This window comes from Centropristis striata, chromosome 18 (assembly GCF_030273125.1).
Source record: "Centropristis striata isolate RG_2023a ecotype Rhode Island chromosome 18, C.striata_1.0, whole genome shotgun sequence".
In the NCBI taxonomy this organism is placed as follows: domain Eukaryota; kingdom Metazoa; phylum Chordata; class Actinopteri; order Perciformes; family Serranidae; genus Centropristis; species Centropristis striata.
In genome coordinates, this window is record NC_081534.1 from 9,844,373 (window position 1) to 9,859,014 (window position 14,642).

At 38.1% G+C, this 14,642-nt stretch overlaps 2 protein-coding genes across 4 annotated transcripts in view; one reads left to right on the forward strand and one right to left on the reverse strand.

The window, feature by feature from the left end:
- Nucleotides 1-857, forward strand: part of LOC131991289 (transcription factor 24-like) — a 39,261-nt gene extending 38,404 nt beyond the window's left edge. The window contains exon 5 of the mRNA XM_059356639.1: nt 117-857. The gene's annotated coding sequence lies outside the window, so the exon portion shown is untranslated. The remainder of the gene's footprint in view (nt 1-116) is intronic.
- A 12,137-nt stretch (nt 858-12,994) lies between these two features.
- Nucleotides 12,995-14,642, reverse strand: part of slc5a6a (solute carrier family 5 member 6a) — a 38,276-nt gene continuing 36,628 nt past the window's right edge. For all 3 annotated transcript variants that reach the window (XM_059355987.1, XM_059355988.1, XM_059355989.1), the window contains exons 17-18: nt 14,339-14,466; nt 12,995-14,250 (exon numbers count right to left, since the gene is read on the reverse strand). In XM_059355987.1, the coding sequence (XP_059211970.1) occupies nt 14,050-14,250; nt 14,339-14,466 (329 nt within the window). In that variant the 3' untranslated portion in view covers nt 12,995-14,049. The remainder of the gene's footprint in view (nt 14,251-14,338; nt 14,467-14,642) is intronic.

Below are 14,642 nucleotides of genomic sequence, written 5' to 3' on the forward strand. Positions count from 1 at the left end.
TATTTACGCCACTAAAACAGAAATATGTATCCAAAGTCTCATCCCCTCATGTGGGGAGATAATCAACATATTTTCACTATCTGCTGCTCATTATAGTCGGGACACACTGATTACAGGCTGGATTTATGGAGCTGTGAGGCCACACTCCCCCTGCTTTGGCTGCCGGATCTGTGTTGAAGTCGAGACACAGCGAGGAGGAGGATGACTGGAGAGAAAGATGAAGAGGAGGAGGAGGAGAAGGTGCAGGAGAAGAGGAGAGAAACAGTAACTGGGCTGTGGAGAAAACAAATACAGAAAGTAGTAACGAAGGAAAGGAGAAGACAAAAAAACTGTAAAATGTCTCTAATATTATGCCACCTTTGTGAGAGTTGACTTGGTTATACATTTAAATACAAACTTTTCATACGTTTTCCACTCTTTCAATCAATTCACCCTGATGCCAACAGGTGGTGCTGAAATTGCTCAGTAGGACAATACAGTATGCAGCAGAAACAGTTTCTGAAGAAATTGTGGTTTGACTGCTGGATGCTTCGCTGCCATGCAGGCTGGAATGTGTCAGAAGCAATACAATTAAGAATAATTAGTGGGATGAGGTGGGGTGATTTTGTCCATTTTTGAATCCTTTTCATCCTGCCTGTATACACCACTTAAAAATGTTTAAATGCCATGTTGGTACTTTTTTTTTCAGCACAACCTCACCTATAATATAATAATAATTGTTTTTTTATTCTGACTTACTGGATCAACATTTCGAACCAAAAAGAAACAAAGAAAAACAAACATAAAGGTGATCTTGTGTCTTTTTAAAGTAATTTTGTGTCTTTTTAGTCCTTGAAATGTTGCAAAAGTGAACAAAGGATGCAAATATAACATATACGAGGGTTACATCCAGTTCTATAATTTTGTACAAAATATATTTGACCTTGTCTCCAGTTTTACTTGGTATATCATCATCACACTGAAACTAGCCTCATGGAGTTTACAGCCAGAACTTTAGAGGTAAATTTACAGTCGGGCTCCACGCTGCTTTGTTTTCTAGTCTGGATGTGATGAAGAAGTCATGCTTTGGTGATTTTGGTGACTCCAGAGGGTTAAAGCATGAAAAAGTGTCAAAAGAGTTATATTTTTGTCATGTGCCCGATTCAATTGAATGGAGAAAAAAATCCTGGAACATGTGGACTATTTCTGAAAATATGAAAGTTATCAATGGGAAAAATACAGCTGCAAATGTCCCAATTGAGCTGAGTATTATTTATGTTTGAGTAAAGTTTCTACAAAGAAAAATGTGGAATGAGACAGTAATCAAAAATGCAGCAGAGAATATTAATAATGCCTCCAGTAGTCCCACCAATAACAGGATCTAACCTCCTGACACTTTGTTGGCCTTAAGTTAAATGACAGACTGGTTTTAACCCTAGTATACTGAATATTAATGTTTATCTGTAGTGCTCCCACTAGTATTTGTTACTAAAGTGTGCTAAAGTAGCAGATCACATGACATTAGGGGTCAGCTAGTTTTCCCAGATGACTGCGTTAATGTAATGAAATCAACCATCTAATCATGCTGTTGTTCTGGATTCGAGAGTTATTGAGCAATTAATAATGACTGTTAAACGGAGATCTGGGTGTCCTGGTGGCTCAATGGTAGAGCACATACCATTAAGACTGAGTCCTTGTCTTCACCTCCATCTCCCCTTCCATTCTCTCTGTCAATATGAAATAAAGCATGGCACAGAAAACACAGAGCCGACCCCATGACAGTTATAAACATGCACACGGTTGTTTCTGTGCACTAGTTCTGTTACCCTCTCGTTATATCCTAAATCCATACACAAAATCTAAAGGTATTTAATATTCAAATAAAGATTCCCTTATTAAACAAAAGAGCCACTGTTGGCCAAAACAAGAGAAAAATTGTCGGAATCGAGCCGCAAACCTTATTTTGAATAAAAAATAAAATCATCTCCTGAGTCTAAATTAGTCTACCAACATTGGCCAAAAGCATTTATTGATATGATTTTGGAGTTTGGAATCAAAAGCTAGACCTCAAAACTAGACTTAAAGTTGGCAGAGCTAACCTATAGGTTAAAGCTTTTTAAGATTTTTGTAAGCTACGATGCACATTTTAGTTGACTAATATGTTTTGAATATTGACTAATATGTTTTAGAAAAAATGCTTTATTGCCTATATAATTCACATTTTTACAATTGAAGAATACAAATTGCTTTGAGCCTAGACCAATGATAAATGGAAATCAAAATGTACATTTTTTTTCGTTTTTGTTTTTTGTCACAGCCACAGGGAGCTTCTGCAGATGGCCTGAAGAGCCACATGTGGCTCCGGAGCCTCAGGTTGCCTACCCCTGTACTAGAGTGTAGTGGTTTCTACTGACAGTAAATAAGCCCAGTAGTTCTCAAACTTTTGAGTTGCGACCCCCACTCACTGAACACAATCTCACACACACAGTTCAGATCATACAAACTCAGTTGATATGACGAATTTTGGACAAATAATGAAGCAGACAACAACTAAAACATCTCTCTGTCTGTGCATTTATATATATTTTTTTTATATTTTATTGTTACTTTTAATCTAAGTCCTTTGCTATAATTTTAAAGGTCCATTCTGACCTCCTGAGTGTGTAACAGTCAGCTTCAAGCCAGAGACTCCTTGGGAAGTAATAACTTGCTACTTTGGGATTTTTCAAAAAGGACACAAAATTACCCAAAAAAGAATCAAATTGACCACAAAATGACACAAATGATCAAAAAAGACACAAAATGACCAAAAAATGACATAAAATTAAGCAAAAAGGACTCAAATTGAACGAAAAATGACCACAAAAAGACACAAATTGACCAAAAAAGGCACAAAATTAACAAAAAAAGACACAAAATGGCCCAAAAAAGAAACAAATTGACCAAAAAATGACACAAAATTCCTTAAAAAAAGACACAAAATGACCAAAAAAGGAAACAAAATGACCAAAAAAGAAACAAAATGACCAAAAAAAGACACAAAATGATTAAAAAAAAAGACACAAAATTACAAAAAAAACAAAACACAAAATGACCAAAAAAGACACAAAATTACAAAAACAAACAAACTAACACAAAATGAGCAAAAAGGACATGAAATGACCAAAACGACTAAAACACATTAACACATGAACACTCTTACACATTGGAGACAGAGCTGACTTCCAAAATGATTTTGGCGCCCGCTAGAAATCATCTCGTGACCCCAATTGTGGTCAGGACCCCAAGATTGAGAATAGCTGAATTAGCCTATATACATCCACATATTCTATACATTTACAGAGAGAAAAAGGAAAAACATTTGTCACATGTCTGTAACGATGCTTTTTGCTTTAAATAAAAATGTGTTTAAAAAAAAAAAAGGACTCCAGTCCTTGGCCTGTCACTCCTGGGATTCAAAACAGCAACCTTCTGTTTACAAGCCGGGCTCTCTAACCTCTGACTTGTGTTGTGATGACAACGTGACGGGAGCTTCAAAAGTTAGTTGGTGGAGCTTCAGTTAGGATTGTTTTTCCCCAAAAATATCTTTAAAAAAAAATGTTTAGCTGAAGATGCTGTTAAACTGAACTGTAAGCGGTTTGTACTTAAATCTCTATGAAGCCCTCCATAACACATATAGCCTGATAATCACACTTCCATAATGAGACTGAACATGTTCACAGATATGAATTATGAATGCAGAAACTTTGTAGAGTGGTATGTGTGGAGGAGACATGACTTCAGCACATAATCATCTGTGGCCTAGTTCATGTTCCAGCCAGTCACAGACCATTATGGCTCCAGAAACCACTCTGATGTTGATTATATTTGTAATCATGTATCAGCACAAAGATATTGAGCTTGTTGTATTAACTCTCATTTGTACGTCGCTTTGGATAAAAGCGTCTGCTAAATGACATTGTAGAATTGTAGAATTGTAGCGTGTGCTGTTGGTCTCTTTTGTGAAAAAGGTATGTGATGGGAAGTTGAGGACAACAGGGAAGTCTGGGGTAGTTTCTACATTTCTTGCACACATTTAGTTAATCTTTGTATAGTTACACCAGCGGTTGTTTCCACCCACTGTAATTGTTTGAAATTTTGTTGTCGAAGTTTTTTTGTTTTATTTCATTTGGCACAACCACATGTCCCATCCTCCCTCATCTTTTGAAAACCTTTGGTTGTCGTGCGATCATCCTGTAACAGTTATCTATAGAGTGGACCAACAAAGAAACAGTCAGTGTGACGTCTCTGTGGGAACAGACCGAACGTGTACATTCAGCTAATTTTCTGTTTTCGATTCTCAATATATCGGTCAGTTTAAAGGCTAATTGTATGACATTTGGCCAGGAGTCTTTTTTTATTATAATTTTTCTAATTCCATGATCCCGTCTTTGTAAGTTGTATAAAATAGGAGATAAGCATAACACTCACACTTTGACCCTTCGGGCCCGTTTTGGTCCCATTGACTCCCATTATAAACACATATTTTTGATACACTGTCATCCTGACATGATATAATGCTTTTTCCATGAATACCTAATAAATCTAAGCCTCTCCCTTCAAAATACATGGAAAATAGGTTTTAGGTCTGATGACCCCCCTGAAACCACCATAGGGCAGCAGAGCTGAATCATATACAGTTTCAGTGGTTCTCTACCTAGTTAAGGCTGTAATAACCTCACCCCAATTATTCCACTTTGCACCTTATTGGAATATTGCATATTTTGTGTTTTTGCCCTTGAGAAAATCAGGGGTTCTTATGACAAATAGGGCATTAAAACATAAAAAAATGAAAAAAAAAATGAAAAAAATATATATATCTATGTTAGGTGTGAAGCTGCTAAAAGGTTTGATGTGGTGAAAGTGAAAAAAAAATTTTATGTATCACATTTTTATGACACTTGAATGAGAGGGACCGTTTCAGGACCTTTAAGGTGTAAAGTGTAAGTTAATTTAAAAGAGGCCTCGAGGGTTAAGAGGAACATCCTGGTTTCTCAAAAGATGAGAGAAACTAATTATTTAATTTCAAACATCAATATGTTGACAACTGTGAACACATCAGCGGTATTGTACTTGTTTTAGTTCACCTTTTTACAATAACCACCTTCCTAAATTTAGGAGAAATATCAGCCAACCATTTCACACCATTACTTGTATAGCAATGATGTGAATAATTTAACTCTTCTACAATTTTGTACATTACATTTTGGGGTAGTAATATTCGAGCTAATATATTGAATGTTTACTGAGTATTATCATTCTCCAGGGTAAAATGAGCACAATATTCAGATATGCATTTTAACCATTTAACTCAACCATATGGTAGAGCACATTTTGAGTAACCATATCTCAATGAAAGGAGTGCTTAACTGAAATCCACCTGATTGAGCATCTCTACGACTTGGCTGAGGTTAGTTTTTCTAAAAATAATCTGCTAGATGTCACTGTGTCTGTAAATAATAAGCCTCTTAGTCCTGCCTCCAACCAGGAAATCAGAAACAAGAAAATCACTCCAGATATTTGGCCTGTTTTTGGTAAAATTTTGAAAAGGAGGTAAAAAACGTTTTGACATATCATACTCTCAGACACCTTGCTGAACACAATAATGTTAAATGATTCCACAAGAAAATTGTAATGAATGTATAATAATAAAAAAACTAGGCCTGCAAGCAGGACTGAACGGGACCGAGCAGAGTGGAGCCGTCGGAGGAGGCCATGTCGGGTGCGGCGCTCTGGGCTCAGTCCCTATGCATCCCAAATGGCGTGTCTGTGTAAAACATGTTTCTTCCTGTAGCCAGCGGGGGGCGCTATGACTGTGTGTGAATAATGACATGGGGGTGTGGTCAGGGCTGGACCCTCATCAGGTGTGGGAAATTTGGGACAGATTGGACAATGTATGGTCAAGTTATACGGTCTCGTATAGCTTTTGATCATTTTTGATCCCAAAGGCCTTGTGATGGTACTGACCAACTTTGAAGTCAATCAGGTTAAATCTGTAGGAGGAGTTCATTAAAATATGAAATGTGGTCATTTAATGAAAGGGGGCGTGGATATAGCATAAGGGGCGGGGCTTTATGAAATATTATGATTTAGAAGTGTTAAGGGCTGGACTCTGATGAAGCATGAGAAGTTTGGAGCAGATCGGACAAAGAATGGAGAAGTTATAACGATCTCGTGTTTTATGGCGAGACGTCATATTTTGGCGCCATGCCACGCCCACATAGTGTGACTGTCGGTAAAGATTTGAATAACTTTTGATCCCAAAGGCCTTGTGATGGTACTGACCAACTTTGAAGTCAATCAGGTTCAATCTGTCGGAGGAGTTCATTAAAATATGAAATGTGGTAATTTAATGAAAGGGGGCGTGGATATAGCATAAGGGGCGGGACTTTATGAAATATTATGATTTAGAAGTGTTAAGGGCTGGACTCTGATGAAGCATGAGAAGTTTGGAGCAGATCGGACAAAGAATGGAGAAGTTATAACGATCTCGTGTTTTATGGCGAGAAGCCATATTTTGGCGCCATGCCACGCCCACATAATGTGACTGTCGGTAAATATTTGAATAACTTTTGATCCCAAAGGCCTTGTGATGGTACTGACCAACTTTGAAGTAAACTAACCCTAGCCTTAACCCTAACCCTAACCCTAGCTAGGGTTAGGGTTAGGGTTAGGGTTAGGGTTACCCTAGCTAGGGTTAGGGTTAGGGTTAGGGTTGGGGTTAGGGTTACCCTAACCCTAACCCTAACCCTAACCCTTTTTTTTTTAACCAAAACCTAACCCTAGCTAGGGTTAGGGTTAGGGTTAAGGCTAGGGTTAGTTTACTTCAAACTTGGTCACTACCATCACAAGGCCTTTGGGATCAAAAGTTATTGAAAGCTTTACCGGCGGTCACACTATGTGGGCGTGGCATGGCGGCAAAATATGGCGTCTCGCCATAAAACACGAGATCGTTATAACTTTTCCATTCTTTGTCTGATCTGATCCAAACTTGTCATGCTTCATCAGAGTTCAGCCCTTAACACTTGTAAATAACAATATTTCATAAAGCCCCGCCCCTTATGCTTTATCCACGCCCCCTTTCATCAAATGTCCACCTTGCATACTTTACATAACTCCTCCAAGAGATTTAATCCCATTGCCTTCAAACTTGGTCAGTACCATCAAAGGGTCTTGGGGAACACAATTTATCAACACCTTTACTGACCTTCACAGTATGTGGGCGTGGCATGGCGGCAAAATATGGCGTCTCGCCCTAAAACACGAGATCATTATAACTTTTCCATTCTTTGTCTGATCTCATCCAAACTTGTCATGCTTCATCAGAGTCCAGCCCTTAACACTTGTAAATAACAATATTTCATAAAGCCCCGCCCCTTATGCTTTATCCACGCCCCCTTTCATCAAATGTCCACGTTGCATACTTTACAGAACTCCTCCAAGAGATTTAATCCCATTGCCTTCAAACTTGGTCAGTACCATCAAAGGGCCTTGGGGAACACAATTTATCAACACCTTTTCTGACCTTCACAGAATGTGGGCGTGGCATGGCGGCAAAATATGGAGTTTCCCATCTAACACCAGACTGTATAACTTGACCATACATTGTCCAATCTGTCCCAAATTTCACACAAGTGATTAGGGTCCAGTCCAGAACACACCCACGTGTCAATAGTGACACACAGTCATAGCGCCCCCTGCTGGCAACAGGAAATAACATGTTTTACACCTACCCCGAGCGGAGTAGTAGGAGACACGCAATTTGGCACGCATAGGGACTGAGCACACAGCATCACGCCCGACATGGCCTCCCCCGACGGCTCCACTCTGCTCGGTCTCATTCAGTCCTGCTTGCAGGCCTAGTTAGGGACCGAGCACTAACAGTGCGAGGACCCTATTGTAATTGATCCGTCTATTAATATTATTTTTCTTCAGAAAAAGTAATCGCCTTTTTGGGGGCTTTATCATATTCAAAAACTCTTCATTTTTGGAATATACATACATCTCTGCGAGACGTATACTCAACATCCTGGTGTGGTGGTCATGTGACTGTGACAATAAGTGACTTCTTCAAAATGTGGCTGTTACTGGAAACAGAAATTTGAAAAAGTGGCTAATTTCAAAAAGCTTATTTTTTGTGACGAGGCCAAGTTTAAACCCATTTAACAATTCTAATCTGTTAATAGGGAACTGAACTTATTAAAGTCACAATTTTGATATGTTATGGAGATGCAAATAAAAAGGCAAATTGTTTGTTTTTATTTGTTTATTTATTCCTATTTTGTTACTTAAAAACAAATCTGTAAAATAATTTATTATTAAACAGCACTATTAATGTCGCAATTTTTATATATGTTGTGGAGATCCAAAGAAAAAGGCACTTGTGTCTCTGTAAGCAGATAATGTCTAGTTTTTTCTAAATTTAAAATAAGAAATATCATAAACATAAATACAATAAACGCCCAATGTAACGTGTACGTCACATCACAGATCTTTGACATTTAGTGGTAGAATTTTTCATTTTTAAACATCATAAATGTGTTCTATGTGGTCCACTTGTTCTGTGGTATATCCCCCATCATTTTCCTTTAAGGATAACTGGGTCTGTGTTCTTATGGGTTAAGTTTTGAATTTGCGTAGGACCATGGGAGTTGTTGTCTTCTCCACCACTGGCGTCCCCCGACGGCTCCTCTCTGCTCGGTCCCGTTCAGTCCTGCTTGCAGGCCTAGTTAAGTATATACTTTGTCACTTTCTGAGATGATTTCCAAGTAAATATGGTAAATATATAGAATAAATGTGGAAATGACTATCACAACTAATTCAATTTTTAACAAAATTACAAATGCTGGTACAGTAATATTTTTACCATTGTAAGAGAATGTGGTTTGAAATAAATAAAAAAAAGGTTTTACAATTACTAGATGGATACAAAAAGGGGTTAAAGGGTTAAAAAGACCTCTATATTGTCATACATAACTTTGGCCACTAGGAGGGGATAAACACTCAAGCACACACTTTTTTTTAACAATAAAGTCAACACACACAACAATAATTCAATTTATCATGATCATCATTTTTATTACCATCTTAATTCAAGTACATCAGACTTATAGATCGAATAATCATTAATCCAAAAAACAGTGAGCATGTCAAGATACTGAATTCAAGATCCATGCACCAGTTTCTGTTTCATACTCCATCAACAGAGGCTTCCTCCCCATCATACATCATAATCATCACAGGACTGTTGTGACAAAAGGTTACATCTACAGGATTCACTTATGTGTTCGGATTATATGCTTGGGACTGATCTCAAATTTATTGCAATATTTGAAAACTACATTAGTATACAGAAGGAAGAGAAGAAAAAAAATCTGAAAATGAAGGCACAGCCAAAGCAGAGGAGTCATCTCGACTTCAGTGCTTATGGGTTTTTCCTCTTTTTTTGGAATGCATAACAGGAAGAATTCTTGAGGATGGGAGAACAGATATAATAAATATTGTTCAAAACAATATTTATTGTTGCTGGAAATTACTAAGTGCCATGCTTTTCTTTCACAAACTGTATTCTCAAGTGTATTACTGCAGAAACTGGTCCAAACTGGTTCACTATTTAAAAGGCCACGGAGGAAAAGAATAAGGATGTGTCGGACATCTGTCTCGAAACTGCTTTACACCAACTGACGACTGAGCGCCAGCATCTTTGTGCTTTATTAGGTGTGTTAGTGTTCCATAGGATCACAGTGCTCCACCCAGTCTGGCTTCATAAAGGACATCTACAGTTGTGCTCATAAGTTTACACACCCTGGCAGAATGTATGGTTACTATTCCACTTCTCTTTTTTAAAGTGGTATTTACTACGCAAATGCCACAAAGCATCCCGCCTACAATACGCCAAACAGTACAGAGACGAGCCTCAAAATGGAACTTTTTGGCCACAAACGTTACATTTGGAAAGGAGTCAACAAGGCCTATGATTAAAGGTACACCATTCCTACTGTGAAACACAGAGGTGGATCACTAAAGTTTTGGGGACATGTGAGCTACAAAGGCACAGAAAACTCGGTTAAAATTGATGGCAAGATGAATGCAGCATGTTATCAGAAAATTTACGCTCATCAGCCTGGAAGCTGTGCATGGCACGTACTTGGACGTTCCAACATGACAACAATCCAAAGCACAAGGCCAAGTCCACCTGTCACTGCCTGCAGCAGAATAAAGTGAAGGTTGTGGAGTGGCCATGTAGAACCTGATAATGTAATACATTCCCGACAATGTAATAACCCCAAAAATGTAATAAAAATCTGCACTTGAGTCCAATGTAAATGTAATAAAACCTGATAATGTAATAAAGTGTATTTCCCAATAATGTAATACACTTTTTTACCAATAATGTAATAAAGTATAACATTAATAGGTTATTACATTATCAGGTAAGCCTTCATTTCACAAGTCCTGATAATGTAATAATTCCCTAATATTGTAATAATTTAACAGCAGACCACCCATTTCTTGAGTTCAAGTGGTGATACTGTGTATGCAACTCTAGCTCAAGAGCTCTAGCGCTACCAAAGTTGAGTGTTTATTAATCTTTGACCCGTTCATCCATTTTTCACAAACGAGGTATCCATGACACACGAATGCTTCTTGAAATCTAAAGGTGCTTGGTGTTATACTTTATTACATTATTGGTAAAAACGTCTATTACATTATTGGGAAATGCACTTTATTACATTATCGGGAAGTTATTACATTATCAGGTTTTATTACCTTTTCAATGGACTCAAGTGCAGATTTTTATTACATTATCGGGGTTATTACATTATCGGGAATTTATTACATTATCAGGTTCTACAGGCCATCTCAGTCTCCTGACATCAATATCATTGAGCAACTCTGGGGAGATCTCACAGCCCAAGAATTTACAGGAACTGGAGGCTTTTTGCCAAGAAGAATGGGCAGCTTTACCATCTGAGAAAATAAAGAACCTCATCCACAACTACCACAAAAGACTTCAAGCTGTAATTGATGTTAAAGGGGACAACACACGGTATTAAGAACTGGGGTATGTAAACTTTTGATCAGGGTCATTTGGGTAGTTTCTGTCGTCATTATGATTTGAAAAGAGTAAACACAGTTGTTTGATAATAAATGGCTTCATCCAACCACTAACCACGAGTGAAAGAAAAGTTTTTGTGTTATCATTCATATTCTCTGAAAAAAGGCCAAGAAACTATAAAATTCTGCCAGGGTATGTAAATATATGAGCACAACTGTATAACAGTAATACTAATAACATGTCAGCACTTGGATTATGTTACCGAGCATTATAAGGGGGGTGTATCATTAAAGTAAAGTTACAGGCACACACTTCAAGTAATTTCAGGTATGAAGGAGAAGGATTCAATACTATGCAATCATAAATAAAGTACAAATTGTCACATATTTATAAGTAGTTGAAAAACTCAAGGAACCATTAAAATGTCTTAACGCTGTGATTGTTGGCGGTGTAGCATTAAAAAACATTCCCAGTGTGAAATGCTGTCGAAGGCAAACTGGCGTGCTACGTTCACAATTCTGCCCGACATCCACAAAAGGAAACATTTCATGATTCTTGCATATAGAATTAAACATTTCAGCTCATGAAATGCCGATTTCTGTGAGTTTACAAAAATATACAAATGATCTCAAATATATCTTCTGTTGGTAAAAAAAACTAAATATGGAAGAAATTCATATTCTATATGCTTTGGATAAATCGAGGTATTTCGGAGCATGATGGTATAAATATGCTGCTTCTGTAAGAGAGTGGTGTTTGCATGGTTTAAAAGGGCTCAACATCATCTATCAAACGGGGATCTAATGCCCAGGAGAGTCCACATTCCTGTTCAAATAAATGATACTGAGCTGCTCTTTTAGGATGCTAAACTGGGTCACCTTCATTGGCCCCCATGTACTTCAGATACAACCAGAACTCCAGAAACATTTCAACAGGAAAAAGACACAGATGTCTTCGTTATCAGCATGTGACAACACAAGCTGACTGTTGAAATGACATGTAGGTAAACGTTAGTTTTCATATGGACTCTCCGTTAACTGTAGAAAAGTCTTTGGGAACACTATCAGACTGGCTGTTTCATGGCTAACAACGCTGAACAAATAATAAGTCAGACTTCAAACACCTCCTATGACACAGTGACAATGGATGACTTCAAATGCTAAAATGGTGATGGCCAAGAATTCTGTGATTCCAAAAAACAATGAACTACACAATATTGAGCAAATCAATCACATACTGGCACTGACAAAAACCTGAATTAAAAGAAAGATGTTTAAAGTACAAAAATACAACAGATGACTAAATCATATTTACCTTTAAATATATATCAACACTGCAAAAAAGGTGTGTCTAAAAACAAGATAAAAACACTAAATCTGAGGGGAAATGATCTTGCTGCATGGACAGATAATTTCACTTGACAAGATTTCTTAAATTAACATTGTTATATCTAGAAAAATGCATGTTGAACACTTAAAATAAGAAATTAACTCTTAAAACAAGATAAATTAAAGCTGCAAGCAGCGATGAACTGGCCCAAGCAGAGTGAACTGCTAATGATTTGTTTCTTACCAAGATAAAAAAAAAAACTAAGCATGTTGAACGCTTAAAATAAGAAATTAACTCTTAAAACAAAAAAGATCAATTATCTAGCATTTCTAAATTTAAAGGGTTTTTTTTCTAGGTAAGAACCAAATCATTTGCGGTGCACTCTGCTCGGGCCAGTTCATCGCTGCTTGCAGCTTTAATTTATCTTGTTTTAAGAGTAAATTTCTTATTTTAGGTGTTCAACATGCTTATTTCTAGATTTAATAATCTTAATTTAATAAATCTTGTCAAGTGAAATTATCTGTCCATGCAGAAAGATCATTTCCCCTCAGATTTAGTGTTTTTAGACACACCTTTTTTGCCGTGAAGTTAACGTCTAGTGGAATTGTCTCAGTGGTTCAGAGCAGTGGTGTGGATCAGTTGGTAGATCGGTCACCGGTTGATCGGAAGGTCGGTGGTTCGATCCCTGACCATGGCAGCCTACATGTCGAAGTATCCTTGGGCAAGATACTTAACCCAAAAATTGCCCACCGATGCTGTGTTCATCGGTGTGTGAATGAATTCCCACTGGTGGCAGGTGGCTGTTTGTCCCTTGCCACCAGAATGAGCGCAGTCTGTAGTGTAAAGCGCTTTGGATAAAAGTGCTATATAAGTACAGTCATTTACCCAGGGCGGTCTTACCGGATGCAGACATGTGGCTTCTATGTTGACGGCCACTTGGACTGTAAAACATAGAAAGCTAATGAAAAGCAGACATGTTAATACCAGCTCAGACAACATTCAGTCAGTGAGGCACTTTAGAGCTTCATGGGGCTGGGAAGCTCCATGAAGCTCTGAAAAGGATGAAAACGGTGGACAATATTAACCTCCTTTTAGAAAAAACGAAGAGACAGCGTCCGGATTGACTGCGTTGTGTCTAAATGACCTGCTTTGCTTGTGTGGACTTGTGTTTTCATATCTTTAGTAGCAGCTAGAAGGTGACCATAGACACTACACCATCACAGTACTGTCATGCCTTCCATTTAACTTCTTATTTATTTTCTCTTAAACGTATTCTGGGATTTTATGGCTCCGTCTTCTCTACAAAAATAATACATCTTGTTTTACATGATTTACATCTCATAATTATCAACTACCTGATTCTTTTGTCTAACAGAAAGACGGGATCCAGCAGCGGCTCATTGTGCACGAGAGCATTGTGCACCCACTCATTATTTTTAAACTGCACACATCAGGACAGACACGAGCCAATGTGTGCGTGTGTGTGTGTGCGTGTGTGTGTGTGCGTTGCCAACGGAGATCAACTGACTCATTTTTTCTTTGACTGTCATTTGAGCTTAGAATGCAAAGTTCCAGCCGTTGTTTTTTTTTTAAAAGAAAAAAGTGTGAGCAGGTAGCAATAAAACATAATGTGACAAGACGGATCACAAGGCTGTCTCCTGAACCGAGTGGGCCGCCAGGTGACATGAGGGCAGCGCAATCCTCGTGTCCAATTCTTCCTCGTCTGTTTGTGCTCTGTCACTCTCCATCTCCTTGTCCTCGGTCACTGTGTCCTCTTTGCAGTAAGCTGCTCCGTTGTCTTGTTTCTTGGCCATCTGATAAGACTGTGTGTCGACTTCTTTAGGCTGGCCAACAAGGATGAAAGACTTGAATTGAAAGCTCAGACTTCAGTAATCAAACGAGGGGAACACAAGAGAGTAAATAAGAGGTTACCTTGTGAGGAGTGGACAGAGGAGTGACACAGCAGAGCTTCTCTCTGTAGCGCTCAGGCAGGAAGAAGAGCAGCGTGCCCAGGACTGGATACACTGTGCCGGGGGTCAGGTCCTTCTCCTTCATAGGTCCTAACATGTTGACACACACAGGTTCATATGCTGAAAGTCACCATAATACAGTATGTGTGTGCTCGTGTTTATTTCTATAAGTTTCAGATACATTTTTAACATATATGGTTATTATAACGATAATAACCATATAACATCAAACTGTACAATTTGTCAAGAGAAACTGATTTTGTTCT